The sequence below is a fragment of the Strix aluco genome, chromosome 5 (assembly GCF_031877795.1).
Source record: "Strix aluco isolate bStrAlu1 chromosome 5, bStrAlu1.hap1, whole genome shotgun sequence".
Lineage (NCBI taxonomy): Eukaryota > Metazoa > Chordata > Aves > Strigiformes > Strigidae > Strix > Strix aluco.
In genome coordinates, this window is record NC_133935.1 from 2,492,775 (window position 1) to 2,513,912 (window position 21,138).

A 21,138-nucleotide genomic window follows, 5' to 3' on the forward strand; every position below is an offset into this window, starting at 1 on the left:
TCCTCTCGACGCCATGAGCGGGCTGGGGCTGCAGCCAGACCCGCAGGAGGCTGCCGCCCTGGAGCGGCGGCGGCAGCGGGAGCGGCAGCGGCAGAGCCGCATCTTCAACGCGCGGCTCCGCACCATAGGGGTGAGGGCGCGGCCCCAGCCCTCCGCCGGCGCGGCCCAGCGGGGAGGGATGGCGCCGTGCTCTGAGGAGGACGGTCTAAAGCGGGGGGGAGTCCTAGGGCAGGCCGGAGGAGGGGGCAGCCACGCCGGCCTGGGCGGGGGGCGTGGGGGGGGAGAGCAGCCCGGCTGAGGGAAAGGGCGGGAAGCGGCTGCCCCAACGGCCGCCGGGAAGCGCGCGCCCCCTTAGCGCCTCATCAGGGTCTGCCAGCACCTGTGGTTCCAGGTAGGGGGGTAAAACGGGGAGGAAAAGCCCTGCTGGGTCTTTTAAAGGGCTGAGGCGGTTTGAAAAAAGTTGCTGGTGAAAGCGAGTTGATACTCTCTAGGCATCGTCAACAGTTATTTTTGGCAGCTGTTGCTGGGGGGTGTGAGTGGGGTTGTGTGAGAGAGTCTGAGGGGGGCTTGTGTCTCACTGCTGTAGGGTTCAAGGGCAAGATTTTATTTTTCTGTAAAAGGATAGAAAGTTCAAGCCTTGTGCTCAAGTATCTCTGTAGGAGTTAATGTAGTACACTTTACTGTTATAGAATCATTGAATCCCAGACTGGTTTGGGTTGGAAGGGACCTTAAAGCCCATCCAGTCCCACCCCCTGCCCTGGGCAGGGACACCTTCCACTAGCCCAGGTTGCCCAAAGCCCTGTCCAACCTGGCCTTGAACCCTTCCAGGGAGGGGGCAGCCACAGCTTCTCTGGGCAACCTGTGCCAGGGCCTCACCACCCTCACAGGGAAGAATTTCTTCCTCATGCCTCATCTAAATCTCCCCTCTTTTCAGTTTAAAACCATGACCCCTTGTCCTATCCCTACCCCCCTGATCAAGAGTCCCTCCCCCCTTTCCTGTAGCCCCTTTCAGTCCTGGGAGGCGGCTCTAAGGTCTCCCCAGAGCCTTCTCCAGCTGAAGCCCCCCAACTCTCTCAGCCTGTCCTCACAGGGGGGTGCTCCAGCCCCCCGAGCATCTTTGTGGCTTCCTCTGGCCCCGCTCGAGCAGGTCCATGTCCTGATGTTGGTGCCCCCAAAGCTGGACCCAGCACTGCTGAAGGGTCTCACAGAGTGGAGCAGAGGGGGAGAATCCCCCCCTCGCCCTGCTGCCCACACTGCTCTGGGTGCAGTCCAGCACATGGGTGGCTTTCTGGGCTGCCAGCACACATTGCTGGCTCACAGGCAGTTTTTCACGCACTTTACCCCACTTGACTTTGGGATAAGCCAGAAACTTGCAAAGTCAGCTCATGCAATGTGGCATAAACGAGTAAGTGTTTTTTACCTCTCTGCTGTGAGAGATTTATTGCTGAAAGGGATCCTGCAGTTGATCCCTATTTTGCGTCAGGCAAAATAAGACAGATCCATCAGGCCATGTTTACGTATATGGAATTAGCTGATGTGCCTGATTTTTCCTGGAGTGGATGTCAGCATGTGAACACCCTTCAGGCTGTGAAGGTCTGTGGGGATGATAGCTTCATTCTGGTGGGTTTTCTCTAGAGTTATCTATGTATGCAGTTTGCACCCTGAATGATAGGAAATTATGTTGTATTTTATACCTATTTAAATTTTGGATGCAGTAGTTCATTTAATCTTCCTGTAATGTGTCCAAAGGCCCGTGTTAAGATTCTGTGGTGCGCATGGAGGTGAAGTAATTTTAAATTTGGCTTGGAAAGTATTTTGATTGCTCTATGCTGATGCATGTATCATGTACAAGAGCTGTAGCATTAACTAGCATAGAACCAAATTTGGAATTGGTGAAAATAAGTCCAATCTGTTGACTTCACTGGACTGGTAGAACTGCAGCAGATGTCAATTTGATCCATCTTGTCCCAGATAACATGTCTCAAGTCAGTGGAAGGATATCTTCACTGTATCTCTGACAGTGCTTTGGGTTTATTCTTGTCACTTATGCAAGAGTCCTCATAGTTGCAAAGGAAAGTATCAGCTCCCACTTAACGAAGAGGTCAGGTTGTCCACCTGATACAGCATCCTGACACATATAGTAGCTGACAACATACTTAAGCGGAAGGGGCTAATAATTACCTTTTTTTAACAGATGTAGAATGGCTGTTGTAAGATAGATCAAACTTCTTCATCAGGAAACATATAATTTCTCTGTAAGATGTTTTTTTTTCCAGCCTTAAAAATGAAATGTAAACCATAAATTCTCAGCGAATGAAATAGCTGAGAATGAGATGGCCCATCTTGGTGTACTTTATTGAGCAATACTGAAGTATACCTTTGGAAAGTCTTTCCCAAATACTTCTGTGTTACTAACTTATCAGACAGGTTTTGGTAGATCCATTTACGTGAGACAAACACTTAAAATGAAGGAGAGCCCATGAGAGGAATTTTGTAAATATTTTGATTAACATCATTCAAGGTACATTATTCATTGGCTGAACAATGACTTGCTGACAGAAGGGGCTGTTCTTGTGCTTTGAAGTTAGGCCAAGTCCAAAGCATGAAGAGTCAACAAATCTGTACAGAGATATACTATATCAGTATTTCTGATGTGGCTTTAGATTCTTTGCTTTCTCTCTCACCAGTTTAGCTGAGCGGCTGTCTGACAAAATTTTAAAAAATCAAGGCGATATTTGACTTAGACACCACAAATCCTTAAGCAGGGATCGAGTAGTTTAAAAACATGGACATAATATATTGACTGGAAAGCAGAATGACAACTGAGATTTTAATTTTTTTTCTTGATTATGACTAGTTTTATTTATTACTTTGACTTCTGTATCTGATCCCTTATCTGAGTAAGGAAAAGCAAGATACCACTCTCTTCACAGATTTAGGAATTTATCCTCAGCAAATCACTCATTTCCCAAAAGAGTTCAGATGAGTAGTCCAAATGAAAAATTACTTTCCATTTATATAAGAACTATTATACATAAATACCAGTAGATTAGAAATTAGCTGCTTCAAACTGTTCATAGTAAGGGATTTGTTATTTTAATGCTTGAAAGTTAAACCTGTAGCTTTCCGTGACTAGGAGTGGTTGTATTCTTCTCAAGTGACAGCTGGGAGAGAGCTGATAGCGTAACTGAATTTGCACACACAAGTCAATATATTGATTTACCTGCATGATTGCCAGAAACTGTTTAATGAAGTTGTATTGAATTTCTCTTAACAGTGTTTGCTATCATTATATTGAAAGCTTGGTTTCCCAAATGAGACCTCTGAGTGAGTTCACATTTAATGTCCACGACACCATTGGGTCTGGACAACGATACCCTGTAGAATTCTTTATGGTTTCACCCTTGCTTACAGATCTCCCTCTTTGCCTGATTGGTGTAGTCGTATTATATAGTCATTTACAGCATTAACAGAGTGTATTTTCAGCCGTGATCTGTTTAGGTCTTTCTGTCTTGATCTGAACAGTTTTTAGGCAAAGACTATCAAAATAGTTTACCGGATACCTGAAGAATTGTCATTGCTTTTTTGACAGATCTTTTAAAAACATTAAATGACTTGATCAGTAAAAAAACCAAACAAAAAATCCAGGTTTCTACCTATTAGTTTGCCACCTCCTGTTAATAAACGTAGGACCTGATTCTTTTGCCTAGAATTAGGTGGCTGCAACAGTTTGATGATGTGCCTTAGGGTATAATGCTTTGCTCAGGTACCACTCTCCAGGGATGTGAATATTCTCATTGTAGATGTCTGCGTGTATCTTAGATGGCACCTGATATTGCATTCTGGCAACTACGTGAATCCCATTCTGTCAGATAAGACTGGAAAATTTCTTTCCTATCCCTGTTATTTCTCCAATATACTTTCAGTGAATCTTTTTTTTTTTTTTCCAAATCTGAATTATTACAGCATCCTGTCATCTTGACTGTCAAAATATTTACCTGCTTTATAAATGAAAGCAGAACAAAAAGTAAAAGTAAAAATGCAAGCTGCTGTAATAGGGAAAACGTATTCTGTGTAATGCAGCTTAAAATGTTTATATTTCTAGCTCTATATATCATGTAAGTGTGGTGTTTTGTTCTGATTCGGTGCAAGAATATACCTACCATTATTAAAGCAAAGAAAGGAGAATATCGCTGTTTCTGGATTTGCTTTCTATGTTACCTATGTTAAATAGTCATATGTATATATTCTGTTGGTAGTGGGTTTATATCTATTTTGTATACCTGTGAATCAATGTAGCTTGACAATACCTGGTTTTAGTCATTCAAACATAGTATCTCTTAAGGGGCTGCTTTTTTTCATTTTAATAGGTTGATAAAGATGCCTTGGATACCCAGGTCAAGGACAGGAAAATTCAAGAAGCAGCTGAAAAAGCACGAAATGAAGAACTTGGTATGTTCATAGAGACTATGGTATTTCTGTGAAGAGTTAAATGTAATTTAAATGTTCTCTTTCCTGCTTGTTTTTTCCCTTCATGTACTTCAAACTGCCATATTTATTTCCAAATGAAGCCTATCTCCTTGAATCTTGCTGTATAGCTCTATCTGTGTAAATATATCAGTCAGGATATATAAGCACAATCGTAGGCTTTTCTCTAAATTCAGGTGTACAAATGGAATACTGTACTGTGTAGCCCTATTTATGTTCATACTTTTGCAGTGGTACAGTGTGTGTTTTCCTCTGCATCTTAAGATTTATATTGATGTGATTAAACTGGTATACATTTCTTAATAGGCCAGAATTTGCAGTGTTTTAATAAATGTTGATAAATAGCATTGTTTAGAAACCTGAAGATATGGGAGCATGTTAAAAAAATTTAATACTGTTCTTTTCAGAGTAGTAGTGGCAAATTTGTTTGACTGCTTTCTTGTAGAGTAAGTCCGTGTTCTGTCTGGCCATTCTTCAAGAGGATACATAGATTCTACAGAATCCTCTATAGATTATTATTGCTGGGAGCATGAGTCATGTACAACAGGGCTCTAAGTTGGAGCCATTGCTGAATGGAACACGTAACCACACAAATATTTCATCCGTGGTCCCCTGACCTCAAAACCCTTTGTGGCCCTCTGTGTTTGGAAAGCTTTCCTGTGCTGTCATGTGAAAAGGTCCCACGGACTGAGCTCTCTGTGGGTTTCAAGAAGAGTTAGAACGGAACTGCCAACTTTCATGCTGTGCTTCTGTGGCTGCTTGGGATTTTCCTGGCAGAATACCTGTCAGACTGACTCCTCGCAAACTGCCAGAAGCAATGTGTAGTCTGGCAACAGAGGAAATGATCTTTTCTTTCCAATTACATTTAAATGGCTGAAATGGCTAGTTTTGGGTGGGGTGTTTTTGTTGTTTGCTTGTTTTTCTTTAAAACTAAATCAGTTACAGCATTTTGATTAAATGGGCAAGAGCTATTAAGCTCTTCAAAAACTGTTAATGCCAGGCAATTATTTTAGTGCTATGGTTAGAAAAATCATGTGAACTATGAAACAACTGTCCATTCTTTCATTTAGAGCTCCATTTTTGTTTGTTTCTTAATAAGCAACTTAAGGTATTTCAGTTGTAACTAAGAGTAGATGGAAGACTTAGTATACAGTACATTTGATGTCTTACTGCACGTTTTAATCAAATGAAACCTCATAGTTCTAAGAAGTATTTATTATTGTCTTTGTTTCTCATGCATATATTTCATTGTAACAATAAGAGAGTTCATATCTAAAAACCTGATAAATATGACTAACATTAGAGAGTTTGCTGAGCTGGTACTTACAGATCAAATACTCTTTCCTAATGTATAGAAGTTTGAAGACTTATGTTCTGTTTATTCCTCTTCAAAATTTTATTTTCCATCTTATATGTGCACTTCTAAGAGTTGTATTTTCGTTGTGTTCATTTTTCTCTAGCTAATGAAATGAAGAAAAATGACAAGATCATGTGTATGTTAGAACAACAGCAGAAAAATTCTATCAGAAACATAAATAAGGCTATCAGTGAATTTCAGAAGAATTTTCAGAAGCCAGAAACAAGACGTGAATTTGACCTGTCTGATCCAGAAGCCCTAAAGAAGGATAGACCTGCTCGACTTTCAGATGACGATCCTCAGTGTACTGTATCTGGCTTGCAGAAATTTATGGGTGAAGACTTAAACTATAATCAGAGGATGAAATTTCAAAAGGAGCAGTTAAGAGAGTGGTCTCTTCAGCAACAGAGAGACTGGAAGAATGCATTAGCTGACCAAAAATTTGCAGGTAACAAAAGAAGATAGTGAGGTTTTAATCTGCTTTTTCTGAAATTCTGAGGTATCTGACAAAACTATGGTATAACCCATTGTGTCAGTTTGACATAGCAGTATTTTAGAATGTTCAGTATTTAACACTTAGAAATACTGCAGCAGATTTTACTTTACAAGCTCTAATGTCTTCAATATCTCACTTAAGAAACATATATTTAATAGCATGTGATGACTGTAATATTACCTAGGTTTCATTTCTGGTTTACGCCTCAAATGAATTATCAGAGCATTCTGAAAAAACTGTGTTTTGCATGCTAGATTGTATGTTTTCAGACCAAATTGTCCAATCTTTATGGTTCTAGAGCACAAAAAACAGTGCTGAATTTTCTTTTCTGCCTTGTCATGAAACATTTTTTTCTTCAGTACTTAACATACTTTTTCATTTTAACTTTGTCTAACTGTTAAGACAAGATGGATTCCATAATAAACTGCTTTCATGAGTCACCTGAAATTCCAAGATGGAGAAAGCTTCAGTGGTAGGATTTGGAAACAGTTATGTAATTCAGCTTACTGTATCTAGCTGCTCTGTCTGTCTGTCTCTCTGTCTTCTAGTGGCTTACTCTATATTGTCCATGAATACTGACTAAATTCCATTTTAATCTAATTTAGATGATCTTTATGACAAGAATAGGATTGAACTTGACCAAAAGATTATGGAGCAACAACGAAGAGAAGAAGAAAACAGGCGTGCTGTTTGTGCAGCTACTAAAGATTTCAATAGAGCCCAGGTACATTAGTATTGGATTGGTTGGTTTGTTTTTTAAAAAAGTGGAGACACAGGAGAAAAATAAGATGCACAACAGTACAATGAGTAATGATGTTTTCACACAGGTTTCTTAGCAGGTAACTTCCAAGGTTGTTTCAGTAATTGGAAGATAGAATTTATTCACTTTGTCCTCTCCAAGGATCTGGCTATCCTCTGTCTAGTTACCCTCGGTCAAAATTCTCCCTCCTGGTTCTCAGCTTGCTGGCTGGAGGGCAGCAGCAACTCCCCAGCATCTCGGGGACATTTAGTCTGTACATGGGTACAGCAAAAGCCTCCCATGCTTCCTTCTGCTTTTATATCAGTTGCCAGATAATCTCAGCTGTGTCTGCCTGCTTTTCTTTTTGCTTCTGTGGAAACATTACTACCAGTACCTTTTTGTCTTTATGGCTTATGTTTTTTCCCCACAACCACTGTTTTTGGCATTTGTGCACGTCTCCTGATTGTTTACCAAGCATACTTTGGAACCTACTGAAACATGACACGAACCTTTCTCTGTCTGTCTTAGTGCCATTATCTGTCATGCTCCAGTTCTTTATCTTCCTGCACAGATTTTTTTTCTCCCATTCAGCTTATATGTACAGCTCAAAGGGCTATAGTTTGGTTAAACTATATTTGGTGTGACTTAGCTTTAAATTTATTTAGTCACATCAAAATAAGCCACCTTAAAATCACCTACATCAAGTATGGTATCTTTTGGTTTAAGTGTATAAGCGTGCAAGTCTTTGTGTAAGTGTTGCTTGAGCTTTTCAGGGCCCGTTTGGCATAAAAGTTTGTTTATAGATAGCCCAAGGTAATTATAAAGGCTTTTGCTGCTTGAAGTCATGGCTGCTGAGCAGTATTTTATATGAAGAGCCACAAAAGTACCCCAAGTGGCTGGTGTGCTTAGGGTAGCGGTAGTATCCCAAATAACTGTTGTCTTACTAATTGATTCCATGTAAATATTCCTGAATTTGTGATGGGGTTTGGGGATGGAGTGGGAGGTTTGTGTGTGGTGTGGTTTTTAATGTTTGGGCATATACATTTTACTCGACTGGTGTGTATATTAAATATATAAAAAAGTCTTGCTCTTTGTTGCCCCAACTTCCATTACCATGCTCTTATGTTAGAAAAAACAGTGTCCTCTTAGTTCTTACTGTCCCTTCTGTGTTGTACAGATTGCAGCTCTCTTTCTGTTTTTATTTTTTTAAACCATGATGCTGTTTTCAGCTTTCCCTTTTTTTTTTTGCTGAATAGTTGAGAAAAGCTCTTTTTCCCTGGAATGATGTACTGGCATAGTTGCTGCTTTTCTTTATTAAACATCAAGCCAGAGGTGTCAGGTTGCCAGGCCTTTCCATGATGTTGTCTTTAAGAGAAAGCTATGTTACAGAGGGATTTTCTATCCATCTTCCCAAGAGAGAAAACTAGGCATTCAGCGTGAGAATGAACTTCACAGAAGAAATCTCTGTAGCTAAATGGATTGAACAGGGGTCTCCGGCATTTTCAGCAATCTGAGTAGCGGTTTGAAGACCTTAATGTCTTGAGGGTGCTGTCTTGCACTGTGTTTTGGTCTCCACACATCTGCTCTACCTGTTGGTGGCTGCCAAAGGAGGAACTCTTTTTTTCCTGTTCCCTAAGTTTCATTCATTTTTTTTCTCTGCCATATCTCTTCTAGTCAATCTAATGATCGTGAAGCTTCAGGATGTGTTAGATCATTTCTCAAATCCAAAAGAAAATGAACTCTTGTCTAGAATGAATGACTGCTAGATCTGCCTGGGAGGAGTGAATGCACAGGCTGGGGTGGCAGTAAAGGAAGGGAGAAAGCAAACCCACCCTTTCTAAGGCAACCCTCAGTTATTGTAATTTAGATAAAGTTTAATATGGGAATGCATCTTCAGAGAGGAAGAAATCTCCTGGAATTTGTATTTGGATCAGTCACTGTCTCTGTGGCCATCATCTGTAGTCCTTACAGTTGCCAGTATCTTTAGGGGATGTAAAGAACAAAATTTTTTTTTTTCTTTAAAAAAACCTAACCAAACCCAAATGAAAAACTGACGTAAAAAACAGCAAGTCATTTACTCCAGGAGAAGCATGTTTTGGTCAGTCTGCTAGAATCCGAGCAGAGACTGAAGGGAGGCATCTCAGTTCTTCACAGCTGTTGCTGCCTCCTGTGACAGTGGTTCAGCTTCCTCCACTTACCATAATACCACTGCCAATGACTTTATTGCTGATAAGCTTATTGCTAATTGTTCTTTTTGTTCTTCTGGAGTTAATTAGCAGGGCAATGAATTGATGACATTTGGTACCATATTTCCCCATGGTGAAGGATCCTGTACTGTAAACATTTTAAGTGTGTGTAGTGTCTAGGAAATTAATGCTGTCTTTCCTCTCAAATTTTCTCTCACCTTATGTGTTAACCAGGGACACCAATATTGCTTTTATCCTTGGAATAAGAGAAGACTACTTCTACCTTAAACTGTCAGTTATGCCTGCTGAAATCATTTGTACATAAGTAGTAATCATTTTAATGTGGCAAGTTGGGTAACAGAAATGAAAGCTACCCAGAGTCCTGACTAAAATACTTACTTTTTACTTCTTTTGATGTGGTTGTGATTCCATAGCAGAATCTTACTGTTGCAGAAAGAGGATCCTCACTAAGGATAATCACACTTGGGAATCCAGTTTAGCAGTACAGCAATAGATACACTGACTGTGGTCTTGAAATCAGAAAGAGTCTTCTAGCTTTATATAGCACAGGACTTGAATCCTTTCCAAGACACTTTGTAGGTAATACTAAGAAAATGAGAGGATGTGATTACAGAGGCTCTTTAATTTAATGACCTCCTATTTATAGACTTGTTAACAATCTTACAGACCTTCTGTAGTTGCAATTTATTCCCGGGCGTGCTACAACAGCTTGATAGTTTTCCTGATGATGTTGTTATCATGGTCATGTGATGGCATTATTCTGGTTCCATTCCGAGCCAGCAGCCACTTCAGAGAAAGAGCTGTTCAGGCTTTGAGTAAATGATGTATTTGCATTAACTGTGGAGCCTTTTTTTTTTTCACCTGAAATGAAATATTTGAGTGCCTAAATGTAGAAGAAGAATGGTAACTTTTTATCATTCTTTGAAGTGTGCTGTGCAAATATGTCTTATGACTTACATCCTATTCTTGATATTCAATGTGTAGAATCATCAATATTTCAACATTTTTGCCACGTTTTCAGGCATGAGGAAACATGGTGCACGTACTGATTTTTAACAGACCTTGCTATGCAGAAGTTCCTAGCTTGAATGTGCTGGATGTGCAATTCTTTGAGAGGAGTATCTGTATAATACAGACAAAGGAATTGTATTTACTGTACAGATTAATGATATTTCTTTCCCAATCTCCTAAGACCCTGGATAGGTCACCCTGGTCATCTGTGAGCTCTCTGACTTAGTGATAAGGACTTCAGCTGTGCATTCCTTTATTGGCAGCAGTTAGTTCCTCATACACTCAAAATTGGTGTTAGTCTAAGCACGTGAAGCCCTGGCCTCGTAATGCTTCTATGTGCATTTATTCTTTTGCTTTATAAGTTGACTCAACAGCAAAAAGAAGCATTTAGTAGTAGGGAAGATAGGTAACGTTGGATCACAAATCAAAATAAATGAAGGCGTTTGTATTTGTGCACCTGTTTCATTTTCTTTTTTCATGCTACGCCAATGAATTATGTATTATTTGGGATTTGACTTGATAGATTAAATCTGATGCGTTTTCTAAGTTTAAAATCTTTCTTTTGCGCTGTCATTACTCATTGCATAGTAGTGCTACATGTATGGCTATGCGTAGAGCTGGGACTTTCCTCCAGCAAGATTCCCAGGCAGCTCAGAAATTTTAGGCTCTCCCTCTTACTCAGAAGATTAGGGTGACAAGGTCTAAGTGCCTTTTGTGGATCTGTTGCTAGATCACAGAATGACATTAATAAAGTGATCTAAATAACAGTTACACATTTTAAGTTTCAATAATTCTTCATCATAAGCCAGTAATTATGTGAGGCCCACCCAAAATGACCGTTAAATGTGATTTACTCTCAAGCATTTTCAGAAGTGAAAGTATTTGCTCAATTCATAATATTAATAAGCTAAAATACATACGCAGATACTGTGGTTCAGTGTCCCAAACATATCAGATGACTGAAAAACTTTGGTTTGTTTTCTTTTTTCTTGGGAATTATAACGTCATAGTTCCTCTCAAGTTGTTATTGACTCTTCCGGAGGAGAAAAAAAACTTCAGGGAACGCATTTTGGATTAAAAACCATTGCTTTAAACTTCTGGTAAAAATTGTAGTCGCTGACTTAAGTGAGATGAAAATGTGACCTTTAGTTTCCAGTGTATTATTGAGTGTTCTGATGGCAGAGCTGGTAATGACTGATCAGAAGTTGCTGTTTTGCCTCTTTAAATTTCATTTGCTGGAGTTTTTCAATTTGTTTAAAAGTAGACGTTTCTTTTCTTGCTCTAGAGTATATGTTCCTATTAGATGGCTGGTAAGTATTTTTAAATAGAAGATTTTCTGCATCATCTAAGTTGAATTGTGGCTTAGCTAATTTATAATTCTAAAAAAAATGACTTTATCTTTTATTAGTTTGTTTGCACATCATGTAATTCTGTTATTTTAATGAAAACCACGAGGCTGTTTTCAGCCATGGAATATATTAATCTAGAATAGTATTACTTGTTATTTCCTCTTCTGTCTGATCCCCCAACAGGTTGTAGTCCATGTTTGCTTGGAGGAAATAGAAGTTGCTCTTTGACAGTCTCCAGGCCTGATGCTTGGGAGAACTACTGTAATCCAAACTCGGTCCCTAAATAGAAATGTAGAGATAATCCCAGGTTAGCAGCCTCCTCTGGTGGCACGGGTCGCTGCGCTGACTGAGTTAGGATTCTTCTCCATAACATTTGCAAAGGAACGGGTTCTCACACGCGTGTCTAGAGAGTCCTGTCATTCTCAGTTGTTTCTATCTTCTAGTTGCTCTGCCTACTAATTTTCAATTTCACCTTATGTACCACAGAAGGCTGTTTTATCTGCTGTGACTTTCTTGATGCTTAACCTTTCATTTTTCACTTGTCCTCATCCACTTTATAAATGTGTGTGTGCCAACCAGAGAACTACTAATAGGCAAGAAAAGCACAGAGCTGTTCTACTTAACTTGGAAAGTGAATATTCTCAAGCCAGTGATTTTTTTTTTGACCAGAACATGAGCCAATCCTGGACAAACCGGAGAGCTGGGTATCCACTGGGCTGTTGCAGTCAAGATACAGGCGTAAAGCACCGTATGCAAGAGGCTGGTCTGGCAACCTGTGTGCTTTGTGCTCTAGCAGGAGGGAGATAACCTGGCCTCTGTCCAGAGGGAAGCTGGCACCATGCGTTCTTCCAGATGACTTAGTTTACACATTACAGGAAATGGATGAGACATAGCATTATTATTCTACTTTGAATTAGTTTCTTTAGTCTAATTCTTCTTTGGAAGGTAATAACTTTAAAGTAAAATCATCATATTTGCTTTCTGGAGTTTTGTAAGGGGAAAATTACCTCTGGATAGGAAACTATGACCTTATACTGGACGTTAGGAACAGTAATTTCCACAGGAAATGCATATTATGCTTTCTAATACTACAGATATATTCACATAATATGATTGAAGTTTGCGTTTTGTATCAGCAAAGGGAACAGATTCAAGGCTGCATCTTCAGGCTTAACAGGCATCTCCTGTCTGTTTGCTTATCTGAAGGCTTAATCACACTCTCCATGTAGATTTACTAGGTAATATATATCAAGGCTAGTGATTCAAGATTGTAAATTTTTATCATAAATTTCTTCCATGTTGTGTCTGGCCTCCAAATATCAACTGGTGTTTGCTTGTGGATAAATGTGAATGTATTTTTTACGTAATTCTGGCTTTTCTTACATAACAAAATTATTTTTCCCCGAATTACTTGCTGTATGTGATCTGACAACGTTAAAGAAATGTATACTACTAGATTTTTGATCTTAGCCAATAGGACCGTGATCACAGTATTCATATGTGATGCTGTTGACAACTGTATGCAAGCTGGAAGGAAATCTGTTGTGATGTGCTAACTTTGTTGCATCCCTTATTTAATATTTTCTCATGGCAAAACTATCAGTTCTCTCCTTTCATTGAATTTAGGCTGCTGAACTAGCTGAGAGAAGGAAGTTGGAAAAGGATCAAAAAATGAAAGATGACATGGATGAAATTTCCAGCCTCCTTCAAGGAGATTTACTTTCTGAAAACCCTGAACAAGCAGTCAGTTCCTTTGGTAGACATCGTGTGATCCCCGATCGATGGAAGGGGATGAATCGGGATCAGCTGATGGCAATCCGTTACTCTCAACAGCAACAAGTTCTGGAGAAACTGGTATTTCAGTTTATGAGCATATTCTGTATTCCTGGTTGTAATAATCTTATAGAAAATGTTTGTAGAAGAAAGTGTTCTTGTTTGCCCTGCACATCCCACTGTAAGACTCTGTTTTCCATTGATCTGTGTTCTACCCAAACGTTCATCAGTCCAACTGAACAGTGTCTCTGAAGCAGCTGAGAAGTGCCGTGGAGCAGCAGGAGTTGTGGTGAATGGAGTTAAATCCAGTTGGCGGCCGGTCACGAGTGGTGTCCCCCAGGGCTCGGTTTTGGGGCCATTCCTGTTTAACATCTTTATTGATGATCTAGACGAGGGCATCGAGTGCACCCTCAGTAAGTTTGCAGATGACACCAAGTTGGGTGGGAGTGTTGATCTGCTCGAGGGTAGGGAGGCTCTGCAGAGAGATCTGGACAGGCTGGAGCGATGGGCTGAGGCCAACTGGAGGAGTTTCACTAAGGCCAAATGCCGGGTGCTGCCCTTGGGCCACAACAACCCCCAGCAGCACTACAGGCTTGGGGAGGAGTGGCTGGAGAGCTGCCATTCAGAGAGGGACCTGGGGGTGTTGATTGACAGCCGGCTGAACATGAGCCAGTAGTGTGCCCAGGTGGTCAAGAAGGCCAATGACATCCTGGCTTGTATCAGCAATAGCATGGCCAGCAGGGACAGGGAAGGGATCTTACCCCTGGCACTGGTGAGGCCACACCTCGATGACTGGGTTCAGTTTTGGGCCTCTCACTCCAAAAAGGCCATTGAATGACTCGAGCGTGTCCAGAGAAGGGCAACGAAGCTGGTGCAGGGTCTGGAGCACAGGTCTGATGGGGAGCGGCTGAGGGAACTGGGGGGGTTTAGTCTGGAGAAGAGGAGGCTGAGGGGAGACCTCCTGGCCCTCTACAACTCCCTGAAAGGAGGGTGCAGAGAGGGGGGATGAGTCTCTTGACCCAAGGAACAAGCACCAGGACAAGAGGGAATGGCCTCAAGCTGCACCAGGGCAGGGTCAGACTGGCTCTTAGGAAGTATTTCTTTGCAGAAGGGGTTGTTGGGCGTTGGAATGGGCTGCCCAGGGCAGGGGGGGAGTCCCCATCCCTGGAGGGGTTGAAGAGTCGGGTTGAGCCAGCGCTGAGGGATCTGGTGGAGTTGAGAACGGTCAGTGTGAGGTTCATGGTTGGACGGATGATCTTCAAGGTCTTTTCCAACCGAGATGATTCTGTGATGATTCTGTGATTCTGAGTGGGCTGGATCCTGGGGTGGGGCTGGGAGGAAGGTTGCTCTGGAGCCCAGGGCCAAGGGGCCTGGGGGATCCTGGGGCATGGTTCGTGGTGGCTCAGCTGAGGAGCAAGGTCCTACAGAGCCTGAGCCCCAGGCTTCATGGTACAGTTCAGGGCTTGAGACTGCCCGAGCTGCCTGTGAGCAATGAGCAGGAGTGGGCTGCTCCATGGGGAAGGAGACCCAGGAGCAGAGGGGCAGAGCAGGGCAGGCTGGAGCAGGGTTCTCCTGCTCAGGGGTACCCAAGCAAGACAAACAGAGCGGGTCCAGTGATCCTGCTCATGCATATTCCATAGCCTTAAAGAATGCACCAGAATTGGCTTTCTACCATCCCACACAACTATGAGGCATGCTCGGGGGTAGAATTACAACAGAAAAACTAAATATTGCTGGTAATTGCTGCTCTGAAGGTGTATGGAAGCAGGCAGGCAATATAAGAAATCCACCCATTCTATGCAGTGACGAGTGTACAGGCCTAGGTGTTGTGAAGTAGGAAGCTACTTACCTCATTCAGTGCAGAGGCTGGATTCATAATAGCTAAGAAACTTTTCAATTTTATTTTTTGATCCCAACAATACCATATGCTGCACTATATCTTATCTACTGCTGCTATTAAAGCTGAAGATAGAATTGTCATTTTCCTGTCTCTCTTCTGACCCTAAAGTGAACCCATTCAAGCAGAAAATGAGCCCCACCAAGAAGAGTGAGGGTTTTTTGCAGGCCTGGTTTCTTGAATCAGTTCAATGTGATGTCAGACGAGAAGTGAGGAAGCTATAGTGTAACAGGGGCAGAGGAAAAAGCAGTTTGGGTCTACTCATCTGGTGTTGGTGGCTCAGTTATTACACTGAGTTAGCCATATCACAAGCCATAGTGCTGTCTGCTAATTTCTGACCTCAAGAAGTTACAACTCTTGCTAACAAGAACTTTAAAAAAAAATTTTAAAAATCTGTCTCGCTGCACTGGGTTTTTAGAGAGCTAATACGTGAAATAGTCATCTACTCATTAACTTCTTTCTGCCAGGCAGCAGATCCTAATTTTCTTACCTTGTGCAGAGGTAGGAGTCTGTCTTGCTCCCTGGAAAAGGCTAGCTTTCTCATCTGTAGCATCTTCTGCCTCACGCATGGGCTCCTACCTAGTCTGGAAGTGCTTCCTTTTCCTCCCTATTTGGCTACTGCTAGTGTTTGGTAAAGACGAGCAAGTTTGTCTGGATGAATTTACCCATCAGACTTTATATAGGTTATTTCATCTTTGAACAAAGAGAAACGGAAGCATTTTATTTCACTCCTGTAGAGACTAAAAGAGGAAGAACACCGAAGAGATGCTGAGTGGGACAGGCAGAGTATACAGGCTGCGAGAGCGCAGTTGGTTTTGGAGCGACATCAGCAACGCCAGAGTCGGGAACGCCGGCGAGCTTTAGATAACGTAAATGCAGAGCTGTCTCATGAGCAGAAAGCAAAGTAAGTGCCAGAAGAGTTTTCTTTTCAAATAAAACTCTTTGCCATTAACACAATAGCTTGGCTTTCAAAGAGCTTTTTCACTTCTTTGTTAATTTTTTAATATACTTGTTACGAGTTCGTAGTTCTAAAAAACCCTAAAAATTTGGGTTAAATGTGTTTTTCAGTACTATTTAAACATAAAAGAGTAGGTTATGGTTGTTACTGACTTATAGGTATGAATTAGTAGCTGGAATTCTTAAGTGTTCCACTGACAACAGACAGTTTATATAGATAGCAAAAAGGAGAATAAATACAATTAAATATGCAGAAAATTATATTATGAGGTATAAAGCAGCACATGTTTATTTAATTTACTTTAGTTTTATGAAACAAAAAAGGATGGGTATTGGTAGAAATACCAGTTCCTGATAGCTCAGGGTTAAGCTAATGGCACAAATGGGGCTTTTCTGTTATGTGTGACAAAACTAGATGATTCTTTAGCTAACCACTGGACATGCGGTGATGGGCAGGTCTTGTGTCTGCTCTGATGGGAAAGGAGGAAGTTAATATGTGAAGGGGAAAAAAAAATTAAACCAAGCAATTTGGTGTTTTATTCTTACACTCTTTTTTATCTTTTTTTTTCTTCTTTTTTTCATCATGCATGCAAACATACATTTAGCAAAAGAATTCTCAGTACCTAATGCTTTCCTATTTTGAAAGCAAAAATTCAGAATTGTGTTAATTTAGTTTTTCACTGTGAGATTTTTGGAAGGTTATTTTAGAGTCAAAAAAAAGAAGTTTGCTATATTGAGACGTGGCATACATTTGGGAGGAAAAGATCTAGTTATATTAAATTCCATTTCTAATAATTCAGAGTTTTGTGAGCATTTATGAGTGTTTATGCATTGCATCTTCTTTAGGTTTCTCAACTTACTTCTATATTATCATGAGAAAAACATTTACTAACTGCATTTTTTTTAATTTATTGATAGGAACATTTATCTTAGAGAGGAAGCATATTCAAATTTTCCAACGGGCCAGTATTATGCACAGTTTAATACAACCAGTCGATGATGTTCTGCATAAATCAACCTGAAGTACATAGAAGTATGTAGACATATTAAAATTTTTAATTGGGCAATCTCATGTTTCATTATTTTTATCTGTTCTCTACCCTGTTCAAACAGTGCACTCAAACTATAGGACAGTCTGCTAGGCCATGTCTGTTCTAAGAAGAGGAGTACATTGTAATGATTTTTAAACTTGATTGTTTTTCTGAAAAGTACTAGTAGATTCAGTAGTAGGTTGTTTGACTGTTGTGTTTCAGGCTTAACTGTAATATTTACATCATTCATGACTTTAGAAATGAATTTCTGGAAAGGAGTCACAATTTAAAATATAATGCTACTTTCTGCAACTTGGTCAGAGGGGAATGCTGACTGACAAAGATCACAAGTGATGCGCACTTCACAGATTCTGGGGGAGGGAAGAAGGATGACCTAGGCGGAAAGTTTTGGGTTGGTTTGTTTGTGGTTTGTTTGGTTTGGTGTTTGTGTTGTTTTGTTTTTGTTTTTAAAAAAAAGGCAAAAAAAGCAGCCAGACACAAAAGCGAGCAAAGATCAAGAAATGGACAAGTTGGTCAGAAAATACTGGTTTTATTTCCTGAATAATAGGAAAAAGAAGAGAAGATCTCCACAGTTACCAAGGTGATTCTAGCATCGAGGCATGACACAGAAACAGAATGTGTGTTATAGTAAGTGGAGGGAAGCATTCCTACATACACCATCACTCATTAGAAATAACAGAAAATTTAAGGGCAGCGTGCCTCTGAAGGAGAGTGTAGGGAGAGTTTACAGATGTGATGGAAGATGGGGGAAAAAACAGGCATCAAACAGAATCAAGGAGAAAAATCTCAGCTTGTGCAGGGTGACTCAGGGAAACAATTTGCTTCCTGTCTTTATGGTTACAGAATTGACTTGGCAATGGAAGAACCAGTCAGTGGTATTTGAAAAATGGGCAAGTGAAACACATGGGAAGAAAATACGGAGAAGCAGTGTAAGAAACTAAATGCACAAGGGAAACGGATGGTGGAAATAACCAGAAAATGAAATCCAGAAGGGAAAAAGATGACATACAGAGGACTGGAAAAAGCATTAGAAGACTTAATGATCTAGAACAGAGGAAAGAATGAAAGAGAGAAGAGAGATTCAGCTAAACATCCAAGACCTCCAAGATTGTGAACACTTAATAAAAATAGAGAGGCCATTTATGAGAACAGATCTTGAAATAAGTATGTGTAGCTTGCCAGAATCTGGGATGTATATCTGGGGTAAAAACATCCTGATGATATTGAGATGGAGTCCACTGGTTGTTCTTTGGATAAGTGATAACTTTGAATTGTGGTGAAACAGGTTGCAGATGACTACACCAAGCTAAGCAGGAAAGGTGTTTAAAGAAACTGAGGCTGAGGTAAACTCCAAGGAGCTTTTCTCATTTTTGTGAAAATAATGAAGAATGCCTGGTTCTCAAGATAGATACTATTGGGAGGATTTTGAGGTGTTTGAAGGAAGCATTCCTTGAAAGGGGACTGTTCAAACAGGTCTGTTTGCATTTCTTGAAAGGGGACCCTTTTCAAACAGGTCTGTTTGCTCAGCTGAAATAGTGGCCCTGTGGCATCAGGCTGATATGACTAATTACCATCTTGAACCAGCTAATAACAGCAGGATTTTGGAAAAGACCATCATGTGAATCCCTCTAGGTGGAGAAGGGGAAGAAAATCAAATAAGGAGAATATAAAAATGGGTAAAGAAGTGTCTTGGAACAGGATAACCTGTAGCAAAAGGATATGTCCCAATTTTAGTGTATTAAATATAAGTGGAACAAATTGCAGTATAGCTATAAACTAGGTGGAAAAGCAGTGTGGCTGGAATACAGGAACTGAAGAATGTGCTATCAAGAAAAATTGGAAGATAAAGCTGAGAGGGGCACCATTAATGATGAGCCAGACTACAAAGAAGTAGGAAGGGATGGTATTCAAGAGATCCAAATGTGATAGCATTTGGAGATCTGTTTATTTGTCAGACTGGGATTCACACGTCGCTGGATGTCTGTAGTAGTACCAAATACTGTATTAAATTGACAATGTCAGGAGTGCAGATACTTGTCTCGGAACAGAAAGGCCAGCAAATGGGCTGGGAGGATAAAACAACAGACTAGCTATAGTAGTTTTCATTTAATTAAAATTGGTCTTGATCTGTATTGAATATCTCAGGCTCTGACTTCTTTTTTTAACTAAAATTTTAGTTACCTGACAGAAAAATGAATAAAGTAAGTGTTGAAAAGTTCATGAAGTTGTCTTCATTTCTCCTAATTGTGTGAGTAGGTGTTTACAGACTTTACGACAGCAGTGCAGTTTAACTAAAGTATGCTGGGCCTAATCAGGTGACATTTAAGCTTCTGTAAGGAAGGACTATATGATTAAAGCCACTTGCTTGAAAACTTTTTATATGAAGTTACAAAAAGGATAGGTTTCTGTTATACTATGAATAAGCCTTTAAATAGAAATTCAAATAAGAAGACTCTGACAATTCAATAGTTGGGTAGGATCAGGCGTCACTAAATTCCCGTGGAAACTTTCAGCATCATCAGTCATATTTGCAGGAACAACCATGCTATATTCTACCTGTTGTTTCGGAATACGAAAACTTAAATTTATTTTAGATGTTAAAAAAGAAGCACAACCAAGTTGAGGAGAACATGCTTGGTGTAAAGTGAAAAAGGTCTGATTGTTGCTGATACTTTACACCAACTTATTTTATTTTGCACTGAAACAAGCCATGTTTTCAGTCGGTGTATCTCAGCTGAGTAGGTGATAATAAGGGGTTGAGGTGGAGGAACTTCCCAAACCTGTATGGCTCTGTGGACTGGGATCTTCAGCTTTTGAAATGTTACTCTCTTAACTTTTACTGCTGAATATCAAAATAATTAGACAAGATGTATTAAAAGAGGATTAACTGATTGTAGGTGCTGTTTTAAAATGTTTGTTGGTTTCCATTACTGAGGTAATCTTTTCTTTGTGATATTTATAGGTATTTCTAATAAATATGGCAGTGAAAAAGACAGTATCTTCCGTATGAGGAACTGGAATAAGTACAGATCACAACTGTTGGAAGTAGAGGGCTAGCAAGTATCTCTTCACAAAAAAAATTATATTTCCCTTTTTTAAAAAAAACTTTTTAAAAAACTGAGTACTGCATAAGAAGTTCCTAACACTGATCAGTTCCTATTACTGTCCTTACAATTAGCTTAATTAATTAGATTCAGGCACTATAAAATTGTCCACATGTTAAATGGGCTTCATGGAGCATTCACTGAAGTAATTTGGGTAAGAGGTACATGCTAGGATCTGATTTCAGGAGGAAAACAATGATTAGTACCCATCATGTTTAAATTTGTGATTTTAAATTTTTTAAATTTTTGCTTGTATCACAGTTTTTCGCACTACTGATACTTACCTTGGATTAATAATCTGGGGAAATGTATGTATTTAAAGTTTAAAAAAGAAGTTACAGTGGTTGAACCAAGTCCAACATTCTACTTTTTCTTGGGATTTTTTATACCCATATTTTTATAATTTCATACAGTGTATGCACAACAGCTTTTCACTTATTCCTAGAAGAACTACTGAAGAGTAAATAATTTCATATTAGAGCCATTTTCATATGAAGCTACATTTCTTTGAATATTGTATGTTATAGATGAATTTTTATTTCCTTCTATGAAGAGAGGCTAGCATGAGATTGATCTTTCTATAGAGACAGTCTCAGGGACTTCCCAGAGCTATAAGTGGTTGTTATGACAATTAGTAACTGTGATAGAAAAGTCATATACTTTTTGAATCCACATAAATTTAGCATCCAGGATGTATTGTTGCAGACT

General features: G+C 39.9%; 1 protein-coding gene across 1 annotated transcript; it reads left to right on the plus strand.

Annotated features, from left to right (window-relative positions):
- Positions 1 to 13: 13 nt before the first annotated feature.
- Positions 14 to 17,274, plus strand: RIBC2 (RIB43A domain with coiled-coils 2). Its single transcript, XM_074825281.1, has 7 exons — positions 14 to 130; positions 4,371 to 4,452; positions 5,949 to 6,293; positions 6,947 to 7,065; positions 13,274 to 13,501; positions 16,055 to 16,221; positions 17,193 to 17,274. The coding sequence occupies exons 1-7, from the start codon at positions 14 to 16 to the stop codon at positions 17,272 to 17,274; spliced, it is 1,140 nt and encodes a 379-aa protein (XP_074681382.1).
- The last annotated feature ends 3,864 nt before the right edge of the window (positions 17,275 to 21,138 follow it).

Excerpts from the sequence above, each read along its gene's own strand:
- RIBC2 (XM_074825281.1), top strand. The coding sequence starts at position 14 with ATGAGCGGGCTGGGGCTGCAGCCAGACCCGCAGGAGGCTGCCGCCCTG. Across the intron at positions 131-4,370 it reads CGCGGCTCCGCACCATAGGG|GTTGATAAAGATGCCTTGGA; the intron begins GTGAGGGCGCGG and ends TCATTTTAATAG. Across the intron at positions 16,222-17,192 it reads TCTCATGAGCAGAAAGCAAA|GAACATTTATCTTAGAGAGG; the intron begins GTAAGTGCCAGA and ends ATTTATTGATAG.